At 44.1% G+C, this 25,636-nt stretch overlaps 3 protein-coding genes and 1 long non-coding RNA gene across 5 annotated transcripts; 2 read left to right on the plus strand and 2 right to left on the minus strand.

Moving 5' to 3' along the window:
* Positions 1–119: 119 nt before the first annotated feature.
* On the plus strand, positions 120–3,432 carry LOC128257283 (leucine--tRNA ligase, mitochondrial). The gene is given in 5 exon segments (XM_052988236.1): positions 120–341; positions 394–2,160; positions 2,162–2,186; positions 2,247–2,488; positions 2,545–3,432. Coding segments are annotated over 5 exon segments (2,613 nt in total). The 5' UTR covers positions 120–251; the 3' UTR covers positions 3,034–3,432.
* On the minus strand, positions 3,369–9,586 carry LOC128257282 (uncharacterized). Its single transcript, XM_052988235.1, has 3 exons — positions 8,760–9,586; positions 7,048–8,224; positions 3,369–6,597 (listed from the first exon to the last, which is right to left on the minus strand). The coding sequence occupies exons 2-3, from the start codon at positions 7,883–7,885 to the stop codon at positions 3,482–3,484; spliced, it is 3,954 nt and encodes a 1,317-aa protein (XP_052844195.1). The 5' UTR covers positions 7,886–8,224; positions 8,760–9,586; the 3' UTR covers positions 3,369–3,481.
* Positions 7,624–21,236, plus strand: LOC128257294 (uncharacterized). Of its 2 annotated transcripts, none has more exons than XR_008267849.1 (3): positions 7,624–7,740; positions 10,952–11,455; positions 20,473–21,236. It is a non-coding gene; the product is annotated as an uncharacterized LOC128257294 (long non-coding RNA). The 2 variants fall into 2 exon arrangements; XR_008267850.1 differs by having other exon boundaries at positions 7,633–7,744; positions 10,968–11,455.
* LOC128257288 (uncharacterized) lies at positions 14,626–17,192 on the minus strand. The gene is made up of 2 exons (XM_052988243.1): positions 16,866–17,192; positions 14,626–15,195 (listed from the first exon to the last, which is right to left on the minus strand). Exons 1-2 carry the CDS (start codon positions 16,986–16,988, stop codon positions 14,827–14,829), a joined length of 492 nt encoding a protein of 163 aa, XP_052844203.1. The 5' UTR covers positions 16,989–17,192; the 3' UTR covers positions 14,626–14,826.
* Positions 21,237–25,636: the final 4,400 nt, after the last annotated feature.

A 25,636-nucleotide genomic window follows, 5' to 3' on the forward strand; every position in this document is an offset into this window, starting at 1 on the left:
GAAAAACAGATTGCAAATAACAAGGAGTTGCCGTAGTGCACGTTGCCTTAAAAATACAACAGTGGGCGAAGGGCTGCCAGTGGGTCAGAAAGCCTTCCCGCCAAAAATTCTTAAAGCAAATATCAGGCACATAACCGATGTGGCAGCTCTTTCCGCAAAAACAGCTGTGTAACTGTAGAGTGCATTGGGTTCTTACGATTTTGTTATTTAATAATTGTGAAATGTGCAATTTAGTAAATTAAAGTAAGGAAATGCACGCGCTGAGAAGTACTCGCCCCTGGAGAGGGGCATATTGGAGTAGTTGGCGGCGTCTGCTCACCCAAAGCTGCACGGGAACTAAGGTGAGTTAGCAAATATCGATGGAAATCGCTTAAAACTCTCATAAAATTACAGAACTTGGAACTAACTAACGATGTCAAGCACCGGATTGAGTCTCACTGGCGGGAGCAACTCGCGGGAGGGCAGTTCAACCCCCGGGAATCGCAGGACAAGTACTACGTGCTCTCCATGTTCCCCTATCCCTCGGGCAATCTCCACATGGGCCATGTGCGCGTCTACACCATTGCCGATGCGGTGGCTCGTTTCCAGCGGATGTGCGGCAAGAATGTGTTCCAACCCATGGGCTGGGATTCCTTTGGCCTGCCCGCCGAGAATGCCGCCAACCAACGGGGCGTGGAGCCCGCCTCCTGGACGGAGCAGAACATCGCTCAGATGAAGGAGCAACTCAGGCGACTGGGCTGCTCCTTCGACTGGAACCACGAGCTGTCCACCTGCAGTCCGCAGTACTACAAGTGGACGCAGCACCTGTTCCTCATGCTGCACCGCCATGGACTGGCCTACCAGAACGAGGCCCTCGTCAACTGGGATCCCGTGGACAAGACGGTGCTAGCCGACGAGCAGGTGGACGCCAATGGCTGCTCCTGGCGCTCGGGGGCCAAAGTGGAGAAGAAACTCCTCAGGCAGTGGTTCATCCGGACGAGTGCCTATGCCAAACAGTTGCTCGATGGCCTGGAGGATCCCACGCTGCGCGATTGGCGCGATATAATAAACCTGCAGCGCCACTGGATCGGAGAATGCGATGGCCATGCCTTCAATCTGCTCACCTCCGCCTCTGGGCTTCTACGGGTGTGGACTGCCCATCCGGAGCACTTGAAGGATCCCCATGCATTCCTCGTCCTGCGCAGCAATCACCACCTGTCGAAGCTTGAGGATGCGGGCAGTCTCACTGCGGAGAATCCCTTTGCGGGCACCACAATTCCCGTGGTCTTCGGCGACGAGGTGACCTTCCCGCCAAAGTGTGATGTTTATCTAGCAGCCCCTAGTTTCCGCGGCGAAGACAAGGAGCTGTGGGAGTCCTATGGTCTGGCATTCACCTCATCCGGCAAGGAGGAAGACGGCTTGAGTCCAGCCAACTGGGAGCTGTTGAGGAAGGAGGTGCTTCAAGCAGCCACTCGTCTCAATGTGGGCGGTTATCGGGTGTCCTCCAAGCTGCAGGATTGGCTGATCTCACGCCAGCGCTACTGGGGCACTCCAATTCCCATTGTACACTGCGCCAAGTGCGGAGCAGTTCCTGTGCCCGAGGAGCAGCTGCCGGTCTCCCTGCCTCCTAAGGATTCCCCCAAAGAAGCCTTCCTCTGCGAGTGCCCCAAGTGCGGGGATAAGGAGGCGCGAAGAGAGACAGATACAATGGACACCTTTGTGGACAGCTCCTGGTACTACCTGCGTTATCTGGATGCCCAAAACTGCGAGCGCATTTTCGATCCCGCGCTGGCCAACAAGTTCATGCCCGTGGATCTGTACATCGGCGGCAAGGAGCACGCCGTGCTTCACCTCTACTATGCCCGCTTCATGAACCACTTCCTGCACAGCTGCGGCCTCTCGCCCACCAGCGAACCCTTCTCCCGCCTGCTGGTCCAGGGCATGGTCATGGGACGCTCCTTCCGGGTGAAGGGCAGCGGACGGTATGTGCCCGAAGCGGAAGTGGAGATTGTGAACGCCAAGAAGAACCAGGCAGTGCTGAAGGAAACCAAAGAGCCCGTGGTCATGACCTGGGAGAAGATGTCCAAGTCGAAGCTAAATGGCGTGGAGCCCAGCGATATGTTCAATGAATATGGAACGGACACAACGAGACTGATCATCCTGGCCGATGTGGCGCCCACCTTCGCATCGCAACTGGTCCAGTGCAAGTGGGTATCGTAGCTTTAACATAATAAACTTTATTAATGCATTTTTTCTATAACGAACAGCATTTCCTGGCATTCTCAACTGGCAAAAGCGTCTTTGGCTGACCCTACAGGATTTCCAAGAGGCTCGCGAGGATCAAACTCCCTCGGATGTGGTGGCCACCAGCGAGGAGTTTCTGGCCGAAGATGCCAAGCTCTTCGATGCCCGCAACTTTTATGTAAAAGGAGCCACTTTCAACTACCGCCATGCGCATCAACTCAGTGTGGCTATCTCTAAAATGCAGGGACTGACCAATTCCCTAAGGGTGACTTGTTTAACTGACTGTATTTTCCAGTTCTTGCTAACCCTAATCTTCCACAGCGCACACCTAAGCATGTCCTGCGGCATGGAAAGCAATTTGAGCGGGCTCTGGCTGCCCAAATCATCATGCTGGCGCCCATGGCTCCGCACTTTGCCTCCGAGCTGTGGTCCAAGTTTGTGGCCATACCGGGCCGACTGAATCCCGCCAGCCAGGAACTGCAGTGGAGCGAAGACGTGTTGGCCCAACGCTGGCCAGACATCGATGCCGCCTACAATCTGGACCTTAGCATCAAAGTAAATGGCTTCGAGAACTGTGTGATCAAAGTGCAGCGAACGCACCTGGACAAGGTGACGCACAGCGATGCCCTGGACATTGCCTTCAACACGGAATCGGTGACATCGTACCTAATTGACAAGAAAATACGGAACACTAATTTTGTGCTCTATCCGGGCATCGAGGCCATCTTGAATATCTATGTGGATAAGGCGCAGAAGGCACAGAAATCGGCTACCAGCGGTGAGGATGAGGAGGCTCAGCCTAGGGCATAGGATATGTATGGGTAGATTTTGAGTCTTAAAGTATCCTAGGAGTGGGTAGTAATCGTTCGATTATTTTAAGTAATATCTGACCAAAACAAAGGTGAAACTGCTTAAAGTACTTGACTTTTAACTTTCCACTCCCACGATACTTTAAACTATTTTTAAGTCCAACAAACGAACCCACTTATAGTGCTTAAACCAAACGGATTACGGAGTAATGCATTTCCGGTGTTGGCCAGAAAGACGCCATCCCAGATTGGTACTTTTGAGTCATGTTTAATGTTAAATATTTATAAAAATTGGACTAGTTGTAAGCAGCTGCTTTACAGGATTGGTAAATGCCTAGGATCGTAGGAATATAATGGTTGCTCTATCTGTGCGCCGCTATCTAAAAGCCAGTACGACTAATTCTCGTTCTCGTTTCTCTTTCTCACATGGGACCACCACTAAACGCACCTCACTTCATCAGTTCGCACATGAGATTCCGCAGGTAGACATCCAACTGGGCGTAATCGAGGAGCGTGTTCCGGACGATGTCGAGGAGCATGCTGGGCCAGAGGGTTTCCAGTTTGTGCAGCTTCTCCACCGCGTTGCAAGTGTTCTCCAGCAGCAGGGCAAAGTGCTGGCGACCCCGATCCCGGGCACTGGGCGCCATGGCAGTGCTGGCCGCCTCCGTCGCTGGACTGAGGTTCATGCTGCTCACGGAGGAGGCAGCTCCTGTTCCGGCATTCTTCTTCCACTGGAGCGCCTCTTTGCCCACCACCAGGCGGAGGGATTTGTTGTCCGGCCGCAGGAGCCACTCCTTGGGCGACAGCTTGCTGGCCGTGCAGGTCTCGTCCAGACGCAGACGCGCCAACAGCGGCTGCAGCATCACCTCCGGCATGGACCACAGCACCAGGTCGGAGAGTCCCACGTACATGGCATTGGCAGCCTCCACTTCGGCTTCGCTGACCTCCTGGCCGTTCAGCTGCTTCAATCCCCAGTGGGAGAGCCTGTAGATGGCATAGGCTCGCCAGGATTCCTTCAGCGTTATGCCATTGCCCTCCGAATCGATGAGCAGACTGCTGAGTCCCTGCAGCTCGGCCAATCCATTGAGTTGGCCCAAACACGAGATGTTCGTCTCCCGGAAAACGTAGTGCTCGGCATGGGGGAATCGCAGCTTGATCCTGCCCAGCACACACACAATGCTGTTGAAGTTGATGTAGCTGAAGTTCAGGGTGTGCACATCATTGGCCTTGGCCGGATTCCACTGCTTGTCGATGAAACGGAGTGCTCCCTGGCCATAGATGTTCAGGTACCGGCCACAAATCTCGATCAGGTAATCGCCACCCTGCTCTCGTTCCCGTTCAGCGGCACTGGGCTTGGACACCGTGATGGCGGCACTGGGCGTGGCAGCTGCAGTTGTTCCACTGGATGTTGCTGATCCTCCTGCCCCTCCGCCTCCTGCTCCTCCGCCTCCTGTTCCTGCAGAGGATTGGTTCGAAGTGGCACTCGTTGCCGCCTTTGTTTGAGTGGCCACCAAAGTCAGGCCATTTTGGGTGGCCTTTCCGCGACCAGTGCTGGTGGAACTGCTGCTGTTGCTGGTGCTGCTGCTCACGGTTTGTGCCCGCACCAAACTACCAGCCATGTACCGCTTGGAGGAGGCTCCTCCTGCTCCTCCGCGCTGATTAATCTGCAAACCCAACTGGGTGATGGGCGCATGTCGGGAACGCTGTTTGCTGCTCGCCGGACGACATGTGCTCGAGGATACAGTGACGGGCAGGGGCAGGGTGGCAGTGGTGGCCGCTGGCGGAGGTGTGGGTGCACCACCCGGCACCGGAGTTCCAGGAGCAGCGGGCGGCGTCAAGGTCAAGGCGGGCGGAGAAGGCGAGGAGGCCACTGCAGCTGGAGGAGCTGCTACCTTAGTCACCTCAGGAGATGGACTCACTGGAGCTGGAGCTGGAACAGGTGAAGCTGGTGGCTTCTCTGCCACACCCACTTTATTGCAGTTTTCATCGATCTGCGTCGTTTGTGGTTTACTATTTTTAGCTGCGACCTCCTCATTATCGGAGCTGTAGCAACTGGAGCAGGAGTCCACATTGGGTCCCAGGCTGGATGCCTCCGAGGAGACGTCATCCTCCACCAGCGGGTTCCTCAAATTCCTGGCTATCGGCGGCAGTTTGATCAGTGCCTGCAGCTCGTCCATCAGTTCCTTGGGCTGCTGCTGCGACTCCTCGGACTCGGTTTCCGCCTCCTCAGCCGTTGGACCCTCGTTGGACTCATTGATCTTGGCCAGCTCGCTGGTCAGCCGGCTCTTGGGACGACCCACCACTGTTTGCTGCGATCGCAGTAGCTCCCAGTTCGTCCTCGCATTGGATATCACCTCTTCGCGACGGATGCTGTGATAGGCTTCCGAGCTGCCAGGAGCAGCTTGGGCCTGCTCCTTGTGCTGGCGCCAGGCCAGAGCCGCCCGACGCACTTGCTCCGTGATGGGCATTTGGCTCAAAGTCTGCAGCAGCGGCAGATACGAAACCAGGAAGGATACACAATCTCCTGCGAGGGAGACAGGATTATTTTCGATGGTGACTTCCAGGAGACGGTTGGCCCGAGCTATGCTGGCCATATCATCCACGCGATGCAGTTCGTTGTGGCACAACCAAAGCCGCTCCAGCGCCACCAAATGCTGGAAGCCATTGATCCGCCGCAGCTTGTTCCTTTTGAGATTTAGTTCCCGGAGACAACGCAGTCCCAGGAAGTCCTGCTGGTTTATCTGGCGAATTTGATTCCCCGCCAGATTCAGGGACTTGAGTTGCTGCAGGCAATTGATGCGGCTGCCCAAACTGGTAAGCTTGTTGCCATGCAGATCCAGCACCCTCAGGGAATCCTTCAGCGAGGCAAGACCTCCAATGTCCGTGATCCTGTTCTTGCCCAGCAGGAGCACCGACAGCGAGGGCAGTCCATCCAGATTGGCTATCCTCTCGATCTGATTATCGTACAGATCCAGGAAGACCAGCTGCTGGAAGATGCTGCCGTAGCTGGCGCTCAAACTCAACTGCTTGTTCTTGATGCTCAGCTGCTCCAGCGCGGAACTGGAGGTCATCACACTGGGCGAATCCTCCTCCTCGCCACATCCGCCGCACAGCGAGAGATTGCTGCTGTGCAGGGCACTGCCCTCGTCGCAGCTCTGGAGGAGATTGCCGGCCGCTCCGCCGGCCACTCCCCTTGTGGCCTTCAGCAATGCCCGCCTCTGGATGATCTGTTGCTGGTGCTTCATCGCCTGCAGGCTGCTGCTCACAAAGCTCTTGGATTTCTCCAGTCCATAGCGCATGCGCAGCGCCGGCGGAGGCGTCAGCTGTGCCTGCCCATAGTTGTAGCTCCTTTTGGCCAGCTTGGAGCGTCCGGCGGCTCCTCCTCCATTGATGGCCAGTGCCTGGGTGGTCAGCGGACTGCCCGAACCAGGACTTCCTCCGGATTTGGGCGACAGGCGATGGGAATTGCCGCCTGCATTGGTCATGGCACGGGTGAGTCTCCCGGGATGGTGGCCACGCAGGCCAGAGCGTCCTCCTTCCTTTAATCCATTGCCGTTGTTGTAGTCTGCAAGGGAAATTAAGGATATTAATTGTTAGCTTAATAATCGAATTTTTGGTGGCGCCATCTGTCGGACAGCAGCAGCACCTCGTAATTTCAAATATTCCTTCAAGTTACTTTTTGCTATAACATTTAAAATACTGGTTCGATTTGAAAAATGTTTGTGTGTCTCGATATATGAGCAAATATAAAATAAATAACGATAAGGTGGGAGTGGCCAAATCTAAAAATAATGTTTATCTGCTTTGGCATAACTAGAACCTTGGTGTTAAATCCTAAATATCTGGCGTTCGGACAGACAGGCATATAGACGAACAAACATTCGAATATGGCTAGCTTCGAACGGCTTTTTATCCTGATCAAGATCATATATACCATATAGAGTCAGAAACGCTTCCTTATCATAACGGGTTTAGCTACTATATAATCGTAATTCGACAATTTCAGGATACAAACCACCCAGCTTATTGTTGTTGCTCTCCCGCGGCGTCGAAATCGGAGGAGGAGGCACTGGCACTGGTGGCGGCGGAGGCGGCGGTGGCAGCTCCTTGGGTATGTGGAAGGTGTTGATCAGGTTGTGCTGCAGCGACAGCAGCCGAAGATTGGGTTCCTGTTCGAAGATTGGAATGGCGGTCAAACCCCTCTTGTCGTAGTTGATGCGATCGGGCAACTCCTCCCGTTCCTTGGGCAACCTCTGAATCCGGCAGATGCCATTTGGTTGCGGTGTGACAATGGCTCCACTGACCAGCGTTCCGCCCGCACTGCCCACCAGAGTGTTTGGAGTTACGGCCGCCGTGGCGGGACGACAACTATTGGAGGCCGCCGAGGAGGAGGTGGACTTGGATCTCTGCCGTTGGATGCCCACGCCACGTGGTAGATTGCGCTGTTGCTGTTGTTGCTGCTGCTGCTGACGGATTTGGGCAGCGGCGGCATAGCTCCGCTTGAGTTGTTGCTGCTGGCCAACTTGCAACTCCGATTGTTGTTGCTGCTGGAGTTGATGCTGCTGCTGCTGCTGGAGTTGCTGCTGCACTGGTCGCTTGGGGATGACATTGTGGCTTAAGGTGCTATGGGAGCGACCAATAGGACGCCGGCGTAGTCTTTGATTAAAACTAGGAACGAACGGTTCGATTTTCAGCAAAGATGTTTGAGGTAAGTAGTTCTGTTGTTGTTGTTGTTGTTGTTGTAGTTGGGGTTGCAGCGAAGGATTCGCAGGAGCTGGAGCAGGAGCTGGGCAGGATGCCTCCGGCGTGGGCGTTTCATCGTTGAGTATGGAGGGACTGCGGCATTTGGCCATGGAGATCAGCTGGCGGCGCCTGGCATGAGTTGCCGCCGCCGTCGCCGGTGTCGTCCTTGGTGGCACTTGTCCTTGCAACGGCACTTGGACTGGCACCTGTACTGGCACCTGGCCCTGCCCCAGCACCTGCCCCACCTCCACCTCCACCTCCACCTGACCCTGCCCCTGCCCCTGACCCTGGCCCGTTGCCGTGCGTGTGGCACCTTCCACCTTCGAGTTTCATAATAGTTCGATGCGGGCAAGCGACTCCTGGAGAGCTTCGGACATGGTTATGGGGATTAGGGATGATCTCTGGTGAATCCTCTACTTTCGTTGCATAATATGCAGTCTTAGAATAGCCTAAAAACAAGGGTTTTCTTATTAAACATGTATATATTTAGGAATTAACAACTGAATGCTTAACCTGCTTATTTTTACAAAACAATAGGAAAACAGTCTTTAAAAACACAAGAAGCAAAGCTTATAACAAAAGGTTAAAAAGATATAAAATATGATATTAGTTTGTTTATATCAAAAATCTACCTTCTTAGTTTTTCGCCTTTAAAACAACAAAGTAAAGAAAAATCTATCTAAATGGAAGGTAAACCAAAGTCTCAGTTTTTATTTATTTTAGAAATCTTTGTTTGCTTTCTTAAAATCAAAATAGACAAACCATCACAATTGTTCCACTTTTAATTGATGAGGCAAAACTTTCAATCACCACTACTACCTCTTGATAAAATTCCAAATTTTCTTTACCTACTCAGTATCACAGGAGCATAAACCCCTGATTCTCCCATTAAATCCCCTGAGGTATATTCAATTTTATAGCTTTAAAACCGAAAAATATCACTTTTTAATTACAAAAGCCTGGCTGCAATTGAAATTCGCTCACCCAGTTTTATGGTAAATCCCCGAATGTTCGTATAACCAGTCCTGGTTATCTAATTTGCAACTGCATTCAGCTCTCTGGTCGTCGGATTATGGATTAGTTTGGTTCTTTTTTGGGGACACACAAATAGATACAGTGGGTGTGCGGCGAATGGAATTGGGAGCGACTGCTCCACTTGAGCTGCTTTTCCCTTCAGTTCTCGTCGTCGATTTTTGGTGATTTGGTTTCTTTTATTTCCCAGTTGTTTGGCGTTCAGTCTCTTGGGTTATATGTATAGATAGTTGTATAGATAGGACAAGTATGGTATTTGTGTGTGCTCCTCGAGTGTTTTGTTGGTCGCCTCCGTGGCAGCTCTGAGCCAGGATTCGTGGACTCGCTGGCTCGGGCATGTGGGCCCGTTTTATTAGTTTGTTTATTCGGGTTATACATCCACGATTTTGGCTTGGCGCGGTTGCCATAGAATATGGTGTATATGCGGTGCATTTCGAAGACAGTTGCCGTTCCTATTCCGCTCGCGCACTCTCTCGCTCGCACCCCCTTGATTTCAGCTATTAGTTTGTTTATTTAAAGCTCTCTTTTGGGGCAATTGGAGGCCCGAACAGCCAGGCCGCCGACTGTCGACCCACCTGGCCAACTGACAAAGCCAACTGACTGACAGTCGGAAAGGTGGAGCGACAGGCGGGCAGACAACCAGCAGAGCGACCCATTCGGCTTGTCGCTGCCAAGATTGGCGCTTCTAAACATACCAAAACATTGGATTTCGGGGTACGGTACACCGAACATAGAGGGGTCTATTAGATTGGATTAGGACTAATCCTAACTAACTTAAATGCATTTTTCCATATAAGTTGCTTTTTTAATGGGGAAAACTTGCAGAATAAATATGAGTTTCTAAAAGAATTTCTATGCTAGTAGCAAGTGCCATTAAACTCCCTTTTTCAGTTGGAAGTTTTGAGATTTTAATAGGCTTTTGAAGCCATTTTCAGAAGCAAGTAACCATGACCATTATCATTTTCAAAAAAAGTTGATTATTGCACTTTAAAGACTTGACTTTATTGTCTTAAAAATAATAGCCATTCTACCCAGCCGAATACAAATTAATTCAATACTTAATAGTATATAAAAAGCCTTGCCTTTGTAGTTTAGTTACTAAACCGATGAGTTTAATTTATTCCTTTGCAGTGTTATTTTAATAGTGGAAGTTTTATTTTAAAATTTTCTTAAGTATAAAGTTAATATCTTATTATTATCTTATTCAACAGTTTTGAATTCCTGTAGCAATAGTTTATTTCTTGTATTTTATTTCTACTACAAAATATATTCGCAGAATTCTGAATTGTTGAATAAGAAAAAACCATTCCCTTTAAGAGCTGATCATATTTCTGACAAATCGTTTAAAGCTTTGACCCATACATTGGTCTGGCCGCAGCCTTTGTAATTTCCTTTCGTGGTCTCGGCCAGACTTTTGCAAGTTTTCATCGGCTAGCGCCCTCAGCATTCACCTTGGCCGTGTGCAATTGGAGGGAAAGTCGTTTGCATTAAAAACCCATTTCGTGGCTTTTCATACCTGCTGCTGTTGTTGTTGTTGTAGTTGTTGTTGTTGCTGTTGTTATTGCTGTGGCTGGCAGGCTTTGTTGTTGGTGGTGGAAACTGTTTTGATTTGCGTACGGCCCCAACTATCAGGCGGAGACAGTGGTGCGGAGCACAAGAAATACGCACATAATTGCCTGCCATCGTAATGGATTCACGTGCCTGCTGAGCTGCTCTCGTTGTTCTTGTCGTAATGTTGTTGCGAAATATGCAAAAGTAAAGCGCCAACCGCATGCAAGATAGACAGAGAAAGAAACAGGATACACTCGAAGAAAGTGGGTCCTAGGTTTAATAAATGTATGAACTAAAAATATAACAAGTTTGATGGCTATTATCCATAATATATAAATTTTAAAAAAATAAATGCCGTCATTAAACACATTAAAAATATTTTCATAAATATAATATGTTTAAAAGAATTCTTTAAGTAAAAAAAATTTGTTTCCAAATGTCTTATGATTCTAAAAGGTATCAATTCTATTTTGATTAAGGTAAATTGACAAGTGAAGTATTTTTTGGATAACATTTTTAGGAATTATTGTCCCCAAACGCTGTGAAAAATTGTAATTTACGAATAAATATTAAACAAAAATATTTTCTTTCAGGAAATATTTTTGTGAGTGGACACACACCTAAGCAATTAAGGAGCAAAAGGGAGAGACGCAAACGAGGGATATTCGTCGCCTGGCAAATTGCCTGCTGGCAGGTCGGTGCCAGTGCCATTGCCAGTGCGAGTGCGAAAGAGACGGGCAATCCAATCGAAGACACTGCAACAATTCGAGTTTAATTGATGCCAGTCGGCGGCACCGGCAAAAATCGGAGAGTGTGCGTGCGCCGGCATTTATGAGCTGAGCTGAGCTCCGCCGGAAAGAAAGGCTCCTTTTGCCACCTGGCGAACGGACAATAACTGAGCCGTTGATTGGCACTGAGGCCAGGTGCAAGAGCTTCTTTCTGTCATCCTCTTCAGTGCGCCTCCCCCGATGTTCCCCTGCCATCGCACTTGATTCCAGCTATTAGCCTCGTCGGCGGGCATTGAACTTTTCCCAGGAGGCAACAAGTGACGGTGAACTTTTCACGGGAAATGGATGGAAAATCTTTTGGAAATGCAGGTATTTAAAGTTTGCAAAGACCTATACATAGATAAAATTTTAACATTGTTATACATATGCTATGTTCTAGCAAAAGGAGAAATGAATTTTCAAACCTATATTTATTCCGTCTCTTTAAATAATTATGTACTAATATTTAATAGGAAAGTTATAATGGCCTATTATTAAGCATATTATGAATTTTATATACATTTGTATTGGCTTAAAGAGAATCCTTGGATAAATAATATTATCTTGTTTTCTTAACTATTGCTAAAAACCAAACATCATACACATAATTAAGCATACGACATGTTGGCCAAAGCTAGCAAATATAGCCATTAATATAAATTACTCATACGACCTGAGGGCCGAGTGAAACTAGTTTAAGTCCAATTCTCTGAGGATTCGGAATCTTAAACGGTACTTAATCATAATTGCAGCTGCCAATGAATTATTCTATTATCCCTGCCGTAACTCTGAATATTAAGCAGCGTTTAACAAGCCATAATTGCTGATCGCCTGGAATCTCTGTCTTCCGGCTGTAGCCTTTTGCTGGACTTATCAAAGCTGTTGCATGCTGCGATTTCTGTTGCACTCTGGGCTTTGTTTACGCTGATGTCCTACTGTCCGTCCCGCTGTGCTGACTGTTAACCCGAGCGCTATTTACCGACGCTGCGTTGGCTGATTCTGCTGCTATTTGTGCCGCTTCCACTGTCATTGACATCCTTGTGGGCCATTAATTTTGCAGGCTTTCGCGTGGCGAAAATGGAAAATGTCCACGCTCACTGTCCCGCCGCTTTTCTAGATAAAGAGTGCAGTGAAAATCGGGCGGGGATCGGGGTTGAGCTCGATAGCGCAGCATTCAACCTTTGGCCTTCCCTTTGTCTCTGCGTCAGGCTTTTGCAACAATTTCACTCTTGTTTTCACTAAGTTACACTGGAAAAAAAACTGTAGTTTTAATTTCCTCAAAGGTACCTAGAATGTATAAAACCTTATAGTTACTATTTATCTGAATTGAACTGTTTGATTCAATTATAAAAGCTATTCATTAAACGAAGATAATGATTTAAATAGAGCCGGAAACAAGCTTTAGTTTTATAATTAGATTATAATTTAGGAACAATTACAAAAGTATTTAATTGCAATTATTTTCAATTGCTTTCTTTTGAGTGCATTGTTGCACTTGTGCTCATTATCTTGATTGTTGCTGCTGTCGCTGTGCGGTGGCTGTTGTTATTTACTTTTTAATAATTACAGCGCTCCGCTGCAATTGTCCCTGACCACAGGCTGAATGGGTGAGACGGAGGGACAGCTGGAGAGACAGGGACAGGGACAAAGTCGGAGACAAGGAGAGCGACAGGGACAGGACACGGGCGGACAGATAGCCAGTCGAGTTGATAAATGGCGCGCACAACGCAGAGACAAAGAATGCCAGCTTACGAACTGGACTGACACCCACACAGAAACAGACACCTCGCTTATTAGGTACAATGGGAGTCATAATAGTCCCATTCATTAATCGAAGAATACTTTAAATAATATAGGATAAACAGTGCTTTTTTTAGGGATTTTCCTTGATCCTAACACTTTTAGTTCTACGAAAAAACACATCAAATTTATTTCGACTTTTTGACCAATTAAGACAGTCTTAAAATGTCTTTAAATGAAGCTTATCAGAGCTATTTATAAATCTACATCTGTATTGATAGCAGAATTAAAAGTACTTTTAAATTTTAAATAAATCTTATTGGCCAGTTGCATACACACAGAAAAATGAAATTATAAGAAACCATTTGATTCTTGGCGCAATACTTTTTTATGTTCAAATAGAGAGGTGGTGATTTGTGGTTATTGAATTCATACTGGCAATATTCTATATTTCAAGATTTAAAGTTCGTCCTCATAAATATGCGGCCACATTTTAGTGCAAACCAAAACATTATTCTTTTGTTACTAATAATTAAATCAGTATTCAATCAAATCTATATTACTCCTTTTTCGTATCAAAAGTCTTTAGTATGTGGGATAGTTATATTTTAGAAGTGTATAAAACCAAAGATTATAAAAAACTGTATAATCTTTGATAAATTTGAGCATTTCATTCATGTTTTAAGCAAGATGATAAAACAATTGTGGTGTTTTTGGGGTTTTTTAATATTTTGACCACTACTGTGGGTCGTAAGCTTTTGGCGCCCCTGCCAACTGCCCACCACTTTCCTTCGCCGCCCACTGTCCACCCCCTTAACCTTTCCATTTTACCAGCGATGGACGAGCAATTTAATCAGCCTGCAGAGCGCAGAAAAGCTGATAATACCGTTATGAATAATTTACCCACATACACACACATTCGACCGAGGGTAGTGAAACACGTTTATCTGGTTCTGGTGTCTTTTCTGGTTTTATTTATAATTAATCATGAAGCGCCAGCGAAGAGTGCAAAAACATCAAATAAAGGCACTTGTTGTTTACACTTTTGCTTTCGAACCTTTAAGGAACCTGCGTGTGAAATCGTTTTAATTAGGTGCGGTAACTTGTTGCGGCTGACCAGTGGAAAATGCAATTTAGAAGAGGGGAATCCTCCGGATGTCGCATTCAGTTGGAATTCCCGCTGTGCCTGTTCGCTCTCTGTCAAAATCAACCGCCACCGCAAATATCATGAATGCAAGATGCCTGTGGTGGGGGCTAATATCGAAATGTAGCCATGACACTCGACCGCAGCAAATGAAACAACCAGAAATGACAATTTGGGCTCTCAGAAACGGAAATATTACTAAAATACCTATACAAATTAAATAATTTATTCACATTTAGAGAAAAGTCGGGATAAAGCAAGACAACTTTGCAATAAAACAATTATTTTAATTTATAACAGCAAGATTTAATGATCAAAAGATTTAATACATATAACACATAACACATTTAATTCTTAGATAGGCAATGAGTAAATTTATTGTTTAATAAGGCAAGTCGTCTGTTATTTCTCAAAGGAAACTTGGCAATCAGCTAAATCTTAAAGATAAGTTTTTGTGAAAAACTGTTACCAAGAAATCTATTACTTAACTATAAGATGACTTATCAATGTCAGGTTAATGCAAATCTTAACGCAGTCTTTTTTTTTTCTAAATACTATAGATTTTAAAAAATCAAAGCACATTCATTTCTAAAGAAGTTCAGATTAGATGATTAACTGAGTTTAATTAATGTATTCAATTTTATTTACCAAGTTTAATTTTGAAAAAGATAACCTAAATAAATAAAAAAAGTTATTTATTTTGGTTTTACAAAAGTTGAAAATGTTTTGTTTAATGGCAGATTACAGTTACAAAATCAACTTCATATATTGTTTTGTTCAAATTTAATTCGGACTAGTTGTTCTCGCAGAGTGTCATTTAAACAGCTGGATGGAGTTCCTTTGAACGTTCAGCCCGCTTCCTGCTGCTCCGCCTGGAGAACCACAGCATTCTCGGCCTCCTTTGAGCTGTGACCATGTCGGATTCCAGCTGGATGCAGCCCCTCCCGCCAGACACCTTCACCAACTCCTCCTCCAGCTCCCGTTCACTGGCATTGAGTATTTGTGCGACGTGGGCCTCGTCGATAGTGCCTTTGAAGATGAGGGGATAGGGCCACTCGTGGCATATCGTGGGTCCACTGTAGTCTCTCAGAGCCTCGATCATTCTGTCCAGACGCAACATCTCTTCGTGGTCATCGTTGAACTCCCGCACCTCATCCAGCAGAGCCGCTACATCGGATTCGAGCACCTGTAAGATGTGGGTTGAAATTGGATTAGCTGGAAATCGCTTATTTTGCTTGATTTGCATTGCGGTATCCGATGACACTGTCAACGGCAGTGACGGCGTTACGGTCACTGATAGCCTTACTTTCCCTCTGGCTGAGCTATCCCCCAGCCCCGCCCCCTTTCACGCTTTTCATTCGGCGATGTGGGCTCGGATCTCAGATACCATATCTTTTCATGGGCCTCGTCACTACCGTCTCTATTAGTGCCCAATTAGCAAAGCCTCGCAGCCAGGCCAACTAAGCTCATGTTTGGTGCATGTTTCGAAGGGGTGAACCCAACCTCATACACCCACTAGCAGATAAATAGTTCTTAAAATGCAAAATACTATATACAAATACATAGGTTGTTCTTTGAAGCTGTAGAAAATATTTGTGTTTTTAATTTAAATGTTTTATAGAATTAAGGGCAAAGCAACAATAACAAAGTTTTTGTCTCTTATTTAAAAAAAAATGTTAAGAAGGATAATGCAACTTGTTTTTAAATACTAATTTTAATTTTCTTTTTTTAATATATTATTTAAAACAAAATATGAGTATTTTATAAATAATGTAATACGATGAAACCAAAATTATTTTGTAAAATGTATTTTGATGATAGCTTATCAGTACTAAATTAATATCTTAATTTGATTTTGTTTGTTTGTGAGTCAGTTTTAGGCGGAAATGGTTTATTGGCTTCTATTAATTTTCCCATGATTGTGCTATACATTGCGGACTCGTTCGTTCGCCAATGGCCGAACCGACATTGTCTAATTAGTAGCGCAAGTAATCACTGCAAACCCCTGTACCCCTCTAAGCCACCCCCAACCCCCTGACCAGCACAACATTCTAACATTTCGTTCCCAATAACTGGCTATAATTGCATTAACATGTTCCAAACCGCTGCCGCAGCTGTTAACAGAGTTGCCGGGCGCAAAATGTTGAACAACAGGTGATAGCAGGCGCAACGGGAAGGGAAATAACGAAAACAAAAGTGGGGCAGAGGAAATACGCAGGGGCTAAAAGGGGTTAATTGATACAATCGGTTGACAATGCAGAAAAGTTTCAAAAACAAGAACTTTAGTAATGGAGAGTAAAAAGCCTGAAACGCCATAAAAACGTCCTAAAATTTTGCGTATTCGTCTAGTTGTACATATTCTTAAAGCTTCTTTTTAGAATATCCATTTGAATGGGGGTAACAATAAATAAATAGTAATGATATTTAAAAACACACTCTTAAAAAATGGGCTTTGGGTAAAAAATTTTACTTAGAAAATGTAATATTGCTAATAAAGAAGCTAACAAATGTTTAAGGTACACTGAGTATAAAAACTTTATATCTCATTAACCGAATGTCTATTTCTAGAGTTAGAGCTCTTAGGGGCATTTACAGAAAGTGTGAAATCCGTGATAACATTTTGTAAGAGATGGGGAGATAACGGGAGAGGCACAAAGGCCAGATAAGCAGGAAAGTATATAGGCTGAGGGGGTTGAATATATAGCGCTTATAGCCCCCTGACAATGTGGGTGAGTGTGCAGCACTTTCGGTCAAACAACAACTGCAAACAAGTGTCACTCTGTGGCCGCTTGTGTGGTAAAAACGATTTGGATGGAGTGCACAGAACCGAAGGGATGGGGTCCCCTGTTCAATTACCAAAAACTCAATATGCAGATTAATAACACATTTCAGCACTTGACGAACACGACCGCGCAAACTTTCAACGCTGCTCAGCAGTTGACGTCGCCGCTGCACCGCCGCACTAATTGGCTCCGTCATCGCGGCATCTGTGATGCCCTGAATATTTTATTTCACTTTATTGCCCCACCGCCGGCGACACTTGACCAATTTTCGGTTCGTTTTCGGACTTTTACATAGCTCTAATTTGTGTAAATTATTATTTTTTTTTTTTGAGTTTTGTTTTTGTTTTGTTCTATTTCTGCGGCAGCTGGAATTCCGCTCGCGAACAGCGCTCGTCGTTGACTGAGGCCTCTTCTTTCAATGAAAAAATTGTTTACGTGCGTCAATCAACCGGGCACTTGAGTGTGTTGCTGTTGAGTGTGCATAAGCACACACTCACCTACCCACACACACACTCAGAGCAGAGAACAAAGAACCAAATGAGAACATTAGTCCAAGCGTAGCGCTCTTTATCACTGCAATTTTCAGGGGACATCAAAAAATATACAACGCTTTTTTTATCAAGAGTAAATTTGCTGTTACACGGAACACAACTTCCGTTTGTTTCGGTTGTGAAAAAGTATGATTTTTACAAAAGATACTTTTATGTCACATGATTTATTTATTCATTTATTTCTTATTTGATCTTGATTTTTAACATTTTGTTGTGATAAGGGTTTTACTGTATCGCATTTCTTTATTGTATACAAATCAAATCACTACCGCAAGAAAAAATGGTTTTGTTTTTAATTAATTTAATTTCCTATAATTATTAAATTTGCTTAAAATTAATGGTTGAAATCCAATTAATAATTAAGAGTAATGTAATTTGCTATGGTCAGGATAGATAATAGATTTGCTCTCTGAACAAACCTTTAGCATACAGAAAACTATTTGAGTTTGCTTGGTGATTGCGTAATGTATTTAATGCTGTCTTTTGATACGTATTTTTAATAAATATGATTCGAATCATAGAAAGTTAACGGAGGTAGGGATTGAAATGTTCAAAATCTCAGAAAAAATAGAAACTGATGAAGGGGGGTTTCATATATTAAAAGCACCCTAGAAACTGGCAGTGATATTTATAGTATAGTCGCGTAAAAAATGTTTCTCCATGCTCAACCTGGTAGCATGCAACATTTCCCTGCTATCCATGCAGCCCAAAAGTATACAACAGTTTCCCGTATTCATATGCAAGCCACAATGATTTTAGAGCTGCTCGTTGACTTGGCTTTAATCGTGCTATTCTTTGGCTCATCTTCAACCTCATCCGCATCCCCACCCTCAACCCATTCCGCTGAAAGCCAAACAAGCATCAGCTGCTAGCCATTAAAATTTTAATTTTGTGCACCATTTGCCACCATCTTGGCCCACTGGGCACCGATCCCTTCGCAATCGCCCATTGCCATAGCAATCCCGTTCGAAGCCCTTGGCTTGAGCGATTATGTTGATGGCCAAGCCGAGGCTGCTTACCTGCAGGGCCACGCCCCCTTCGCCTCCGCTCCACCGCTCCGCCGCCCACTTGTCGATAATACGCTCAATTCAATTTGCATATTCAGTTGTCCAATGAAGCGCACACCACACAGGAGCGTAGCGATCCACCGTCCTTCCAGTAACCAGCTTCCAATTCAATCCCGGGCATCCAATCCCCATCCATCCGCTTGGTGGCACGTCCAAGCAAATGGTCTTTTTCTGAGCCATCCAGGTTGTTGGCCACTTGAAAGCAGCCAAAATGTGCCGCTGACAGCAGCGCACGCATGAGCTGAACGAACAGCTTCAGAACAGCTCGCACACTGCGAGAAAATGTGGGCAACAAAATATGAGGAAAATTCGTCACCAATTTATTTGTGGCAGTTTAAAAATCATTGTTAAAAATGTTTGTGGATCTAAATAGATTCCTATTTATTGTATCTAAGCGATTTGCAATTCAAGTTGAGAAAGCCCTTTTATTTAATACAAACCTTTTTTTTTAAATAAGTTATTTTTATTGCATCAATTGTTTCTATTAAAAAAAAAAGTTTCACTACAAACAAACAACATTTTCTTCACTTAATTATGATTACATTTGATTTAAATAAAAAAAAAGGTTGAAAATAAAGAACGTGCTGTGATCAAAACCTAAAGCATTTATTATTTTTAGTAGTTAAGACAATGCCCTCAGAATATTGCCATAAACATTTAATATTTGCATTATTTTTTAGAAAAAATAATAGTGACTCGATTAGCAATATTTAAATTTCGATATAAAAATTTTAATTTTGTTTATCCGTGATTTTGTCAAATTTATTTTGCACTGTACTTCGAGCTGTTGCTCCTTGAATCCTTCTAGCGTGGATTCGTCCTCACCTGCTGTTAGTCCATTACGTTAGCAATTTAACTTGCGCCACGTAAACATGATTATCATCTTAAGTGCAGTGTGTGTGGGCGGTGCAGTGTGTGTGGGCGGTGCAGTGTGCACTGTGCGTGCAACGGGTGGGAAAAACTTCGCTGCCAGCTGCGGATTGTAAGCTCGTTGGCTCGCTGCTTAACAAGTTTCAATCTGCTTAAAACTGCAATTAATTTAACGGTTTCTTTTTTGCCCCATTATGGCCGAAAACAGTGCTTTGGAGCAACACCACCACCACCACCACCAAATCCGCATCCCAATCCGGATTTCAATCCGGTTAGAGTGCTGCTGTTGCTGCCCTAATTGAGCTTGTCAAAATCAGGCAGCAAAGTGAGTGAGTTTTTGGCCAGGACACCCGTGACGGATCCAGCTCCCAGGCGGCACTGGCGGCACAGGTGTTCCGGCCTGGTCTCAGATTCAGGACTCGGTTTTGGGTCCTTGTCACCAGCAGGTGGTGGTTGCTGGTGTCCAATGCTGGTGCTGATCCTGATGAAGCAGATTGCAGCAGTCGCCCATACTACTATATATGTCCCTCGCTGGCGTTGTGAGAAAATTGCAACAGCCGCTTGATTAATTTTTGGGCGGGGCCAAGATAAAATTTGTGGGCGTGGCTGAAACGCAACACCATTTTAAGGTCCAGCTATGATGGGTGTTTAAAGGGTGTGGAGTTATAAAGGGTGTATTGGGCTATATGAAATTAATATTTCAGCCCTCTAATTGTTTTAATTGGGTTCAAAACTTATTTTAAATATACATATTTCCTGATTTTTATTTAATTTTTAACTTTAGCCGTATTGCAACTGATGTATTGTAATTTCTTTTAAATCTTTAAAATGTTTTACCTTAAAGCTTAAAGTTTTTTTTAATCTGTTTTGTATCCGAAATATTTTTATTACGATAAATAATTAAATCTAAGGTACTTATCAAGTCACAGTTGCTTAACTTTTAAGCGCATGTTTAGCTTATTAGCCCTTTAATTCGTACGTTTAACCTGCATCTTTTAGGAGTACAAAACTATACACATTATTAAAGTTTTGAGATCATAAATAGTTAGAAAAACTAATCATCAAATGGGTTGTTTTACAAATATTTCTAAAAATATAGTTTAACTTATAACCAGGTTATGCCAGGGTACTCAAAAACCCCATTATTTTCATTCGTTTTTTATCACTCTCACTTGTTTTTATCGCCTGACAGGGTAAATACGAGCCAGCAAAAACAAGGACCAACGGCAAAGAGTCCATCAGACAGACAGTGAAAAAAGGAGAAAGCTCACTCACGACTACAACTGCATTTATGCAAATATTAATATAGATATACTCGCATACACACCATCACAAACACACATACACTGTCAGGGACAGACAGACAGAAAGAGAGGGCATCACAAAGTACCGTTGACAAACCCATTATCAGGAAAACAAACCGGAGATTAACTTGGCAAAATGTCTGCAGACGTCAAAAAAACACGGAGTGGCCAGCGAGTGCGAGCGAGAGGGCAGCAATAGGATAACCACCAGATGCTGAATAAAATATGAGCACACACACACATACATAGTTGGAAAAGGAGTAAGCGAGACGGCGACAGAATGTAGACACACGCATTTGGTCCTGCAAAAGTCCTGGAAAAGTGACACATGAGCGTAATAACAGCTAAGACCTTGCTAAGCATCCGGCAGTCAACAACCACTTGCTGGATGCCCATCCTCATCCACATCCACATCCTCATCCTCATCCTCATCCTCATCCTCGTCCTGGTTCTGGTTCCCGTGTCCTGGTCGAGCAACCCCTTCCTGGTTTTTGGGACGTCGCTGCACTCAGCATGATTACAAATTATAACGTCTGAGCAGTTCTGCCACTGTGTGTGTTTGTATGTGTGCATAAAGGGGCGGTCCCGGTTACCGCCCATAGGAAATATAACTCCGCAAATTTAGCCAGCCCAACTTTACTGAGGGAAAATGGATAAGGGAGTTGCTGGAAAAATAAGGTAAGGGATCTTAAAAAAAAGATTTACTATCTTTATTTTATATTTTATATACTTCTTAATTATAGTTATTTATTTATTATTATATTTTGCTTGATTACTTTAGCACATCTTAAAAAGGATTTTAAGTCTTAAGAAACGTCACCATTTTTCTTTTTAAAAATTGCGTATTTAAATTATATTTTTGTCGTTAAAATTGAGATTGTGTAAAGTATATACATATAAGCTGCCAAAGTGGCTTACAAAACAAATACTCTCTTTTAAAAGATTGACACTAAAAACTATTAATATAAAATTCTTTTTTTTTGGTTAATATTTTTTTTTATATAACCTAAATTTGAAGTTTGTTAAAATTGCATTCATTTGTATTAGAAATTACCACTTAGGTCTAAAAAATGTTCCGTCGATTTGAAATTACTTGAAATACTTTTTTTTAGATAAGTAAAATTGTTGTTTGGTTTTTTAGGTACATTTTTAAGTTGACTTTAATTCTAAAAAGGCCTTCAAGGACTGATGGGTTTTTCAAGTGTAACTCGATGTTGCCGCCGGCTGCGTTTTAGGCTTGGGGTTGGGTGTTGAGCGGTGGCTGGCAAACGGTTAACGAATTTGTTGCACGCACCGCTCCACTGATTCCGTTCCGTCCTTCGTCCTTCATCCTTCGCTATATGCCTACTGGTGGTTGGCCAGACAGGATGCTAACCTTGCCCCTGGTTGGTCCTGCCATCCCCTGCTCCTCCTCCTGCTCCTGCCCCGATCCTTCATCGTTCATTCCTTCATCCCCGGCAGGCAGTCGCATCCGCTTTCCCCGGGCCTCTGCTTAGATAATTCCGTTAGCTTGCAGTGTTTTCGTTGTTGTCCTAATAACTTAATTATGCATTTGCCAGCAAAGTGCTCTAAGCGATTTTTTTGTGCAGCATTTAAAATGGCGTCTGAGCCCCCGGAAAGGAAAACTGTGGAGGTGGAAAATTGGGGTCACATGGGTCATCCGACTGGCGGCGGCTTTCCACTTTAAGCCCCAGAGCCTACTACGAATCGGGGGCAGAAGTCAAGGTGAACAAGTGTTCCTGGTGTGTTACTAAAATCTCTAGAGCTTTTTAAGCAATGGCTTAATTGTGTAAAACTATGGGATTAAATATTAAGTGCTGGCTATATAATAAGGCACTGTGTTCTTAAAATCTGCTAGGGCTTCCAAGTAACAACGTTTTGGAAAAATTTATGGAGGTTTTTAAAACATATAATATATGAAGCAATTAATTTAAGTCGTACAATATAAACCACACAGTATTCATATGAATATTATTTGCAGTAAAACAATGTATTTCTCTTTAAAAAAAATTCAAATTTAAAGTTTGAATATATGATAGAAATTTTGTACTTTAAAGCACACACTCAGACATCCAAATTATGTTTTTTTAATCCCCAAAGAATACGACAGCATAAAATGTTTTTACCCCAGCTTTGGGTACTTACTCCAAATGTTCAGGCACTCAAATGCTTAGATCCGCTTTCCCCCAATTTGAATAATAATAACACGAACTATTTCGGGCAGCAATTGAGCAACCTTTTCGGCTATCAGGACATGATGTCCTGGCATCTACAACTTACTTTTACTACTCCACTAGTTTTATGACCACTTTCGCTGGAAATCGCGTGAAGTGGGGTGGTGGCCACGTGGCAGAGTGCGCGATTTTTCAAGGCGCAAGGTCAAGCCTGGATAACCCATTGTGGCTGCAGAAGGCGGCCCACGCACATCCAGACCTAAATCCTTTTTGATTAAATTCAATGGTTTATATCCAATATCCCCTCGAACATTTTATATGTCTTTGAAACGCATTTTTCTCGGCAGAATCCCATTTTTGTGTTTCGCTTCTGCCGCACACACCCACCACTCACACACGGAGCACACACATAAAACAAAATGGAGACAGTCGACCGGAGCAGAAAATAGATTGAAGTGTAATCATGGTTTTGAACTGCTCCTCGGTCATACATTTAATCCGAGCCAACGTAGCAGACACAAAATGGCCAAAAACGGCCAACGAAGTGAGAGAGAAAGTAAGCGTTTTGCTTGCCTTGCCTGGTGTTTTTTTTTCACACTGAGAGAAATCAATTAAAGACTAGTCAGTAACGAAAAAAATTGTAAAAGTTCCAATTATATTAGATGAATTTCTGTTGCAACATTTAATTACATTTTTAATATTGTGAAGAGAAACTGAACCACAATGATAAAAACAGCACTTGCGTTTCACAGAATTGTATTTTACTAAAAGCAAAACCCATAAACTTTCTACTTATGAAAAATTTTCTATACTTTCCAGAACTTTGTATCATTTTTCTCTTTTATAAATCTTATTCCTTATTTCAAAACCAACTTTTTCCAGTGCAGTCACATATATAAAACAAAAGATATTGTAATTGGGGGATATTGGAAGGGGCAAAGGGACGAAGAAAAGTTTGAGGGCTCGTGCGGTGATGCTTATTCCGCCTGACTGATTGGTGGCTCCTTTGTCTCTGCTCCCTGCTCCGGATGTCTCCTTTATTTCCCCTCATCCTCATCCTCATCCTCACCCAAACCAATTTCATCTACTGTTCGGTCTCCTTATTCTTCGAGTGTTATCTAAGTTTGTTTGAATAAACTTAAGCGAATGTTTTGTAAGAAGATTTCCTTTATTGCCAGAGAGTGACTTGGCTTTGGTTGACAACCACATATGGCTAACTAGCTGGATGGCAAGGGGCGGGGTTACAAGTCGGGAAGTGCAGTTCCTCGCCAAAATGCCCCCCTTTTTGCAGACTTTTCAAGTTCGCTTTGCATTTTGTGGGGATATCTGTCTGTTTTGACTTGACTGCTTTTTGCCCCCCTCTGATTGCCCTAGTATCGATTCAGCTCGATTCGTTTCGGTACTTTATAATTCCACCTTAAGCCAATTTAACAACACCGTCACTTGGCCCAGTCATCAGTGTATCATAATAAAGGCTATAATTTCAGCAATCTAGAAACACCGGACACAAGCAAACAAAGGCTTAGTGTGACTCGGTTCGATTTTGAAATAATACCTAATGGCCGTAAAATTATACAGTACAGACAAGTGTCCTTCGGATGCGGATCCTTCTGCCTTCTGCCTTTGGAGCTTACGACCGTAGAGAGTAGCCATAATCGTTCTGCGGTTTGATGTTTGCCTTCCGAAAGATGATTACAAATAATCATACAGTGCGTTTCATTGGAGAAGGAAAGTGGGGGGCGTTGGCTTAAGTCACTTGCAAAGCTATGAATGAGCTAAAATTTAAACTAGGTGTTGGCTTTTATATAAAGTTTAATATTTTGAATTTAGAAGTTAGTTTGTAGATTGCAGCAAATGCTTGACTTTCTTATTATTTATAAATATGTATGTTTTTATTATACAATAAAACAGGTAATACTTTCCCGAGTCAGAATAAGTCTTGTAGAGCAATAATCTTGATTAGTTTTCGCCAAAACCCTAAACAGTAAACCTTTTAAGGGAATGCCATACAAAGCTTCTGGCCTTATTATTTATGCAAAACGCTACATCAATTCATTGAAAATGTACAAATAATTTTCAATTTGCCCAACATCTGAGAACAGCGCTTGAGTCGAAACATAAGCTCACCCAATGAATGATTGAATATTCTACACCAATTTTATAACAATTCCATCTTATCCCGTTGACCCAAAGCAGTTGGCCCCTGTCTATTCATCATTTTCACCGGTCAGTCGGGGAAAACATGAAGCATTTGATATGTGTCTATATCACTGTCTTAACCTTTGTTCGGGGTGTCGATGTTTTCATGGGCGTGTGGAGAATTTTCAACACGGGACAGTCTCTTAAAATGGCCATAAAGCAAATTGTGAAAAATTATTGTGTGTATAAAATTTAATGACATGTCAAAAAGGATATCCGGCATACGCTCCTCCGGTCTCGTGTTGATGTGGATGTGAAAGTTGGTGTGTTGCTGTTGCTGTTGCTGTTGCTGTTGCTGCTCGGTGGTTGTCTGTTGACGAGCTGGACAAATGGACAAATGGCCAAGGTCCTGTGGCCAACAGATCCTCGTGGGCGGACGTGTAATGTCCTGTAAGTCCTGACAATTTCAGTCTAGATGCCGGCGTATTTGTATTTACTTCTTTGTGTCCGAGGCCAGCACATAATCAAGCGCAACTTTATTATTTTGTCCAACAACTACGGGCTCCGTCGGGGCTATTTTTATGCCCGGCTCAGCCGGTCAGCTCTGGTCTCTATACTCGTATGTATGGTATGGTATAACCATATAGCCAGAGCTGTCTGTTGTGTGGTCTTTATGCCCGTCATCATTATGCTTTTGCCTTGGCTTGGCTTGGCTTGTGTTCGCTATTTGCCAGTTGCC

This window comes from Drosophila gunungcola (genome assembly GCF_025200985.1).
Source record: "Drosophila gunungcola strain Sukarami chromosome 3L unlocalized genomic scaffold, Dgunungcola_SK_2 000002F, whole genome shotgun sequence".
NCBI classification, from domain to species: Eukaryota; Metazoa; Arthropoda; class Insecta; order Diptera; family Drosophilidae; genus Drosophila; species Drosophila gunungcola.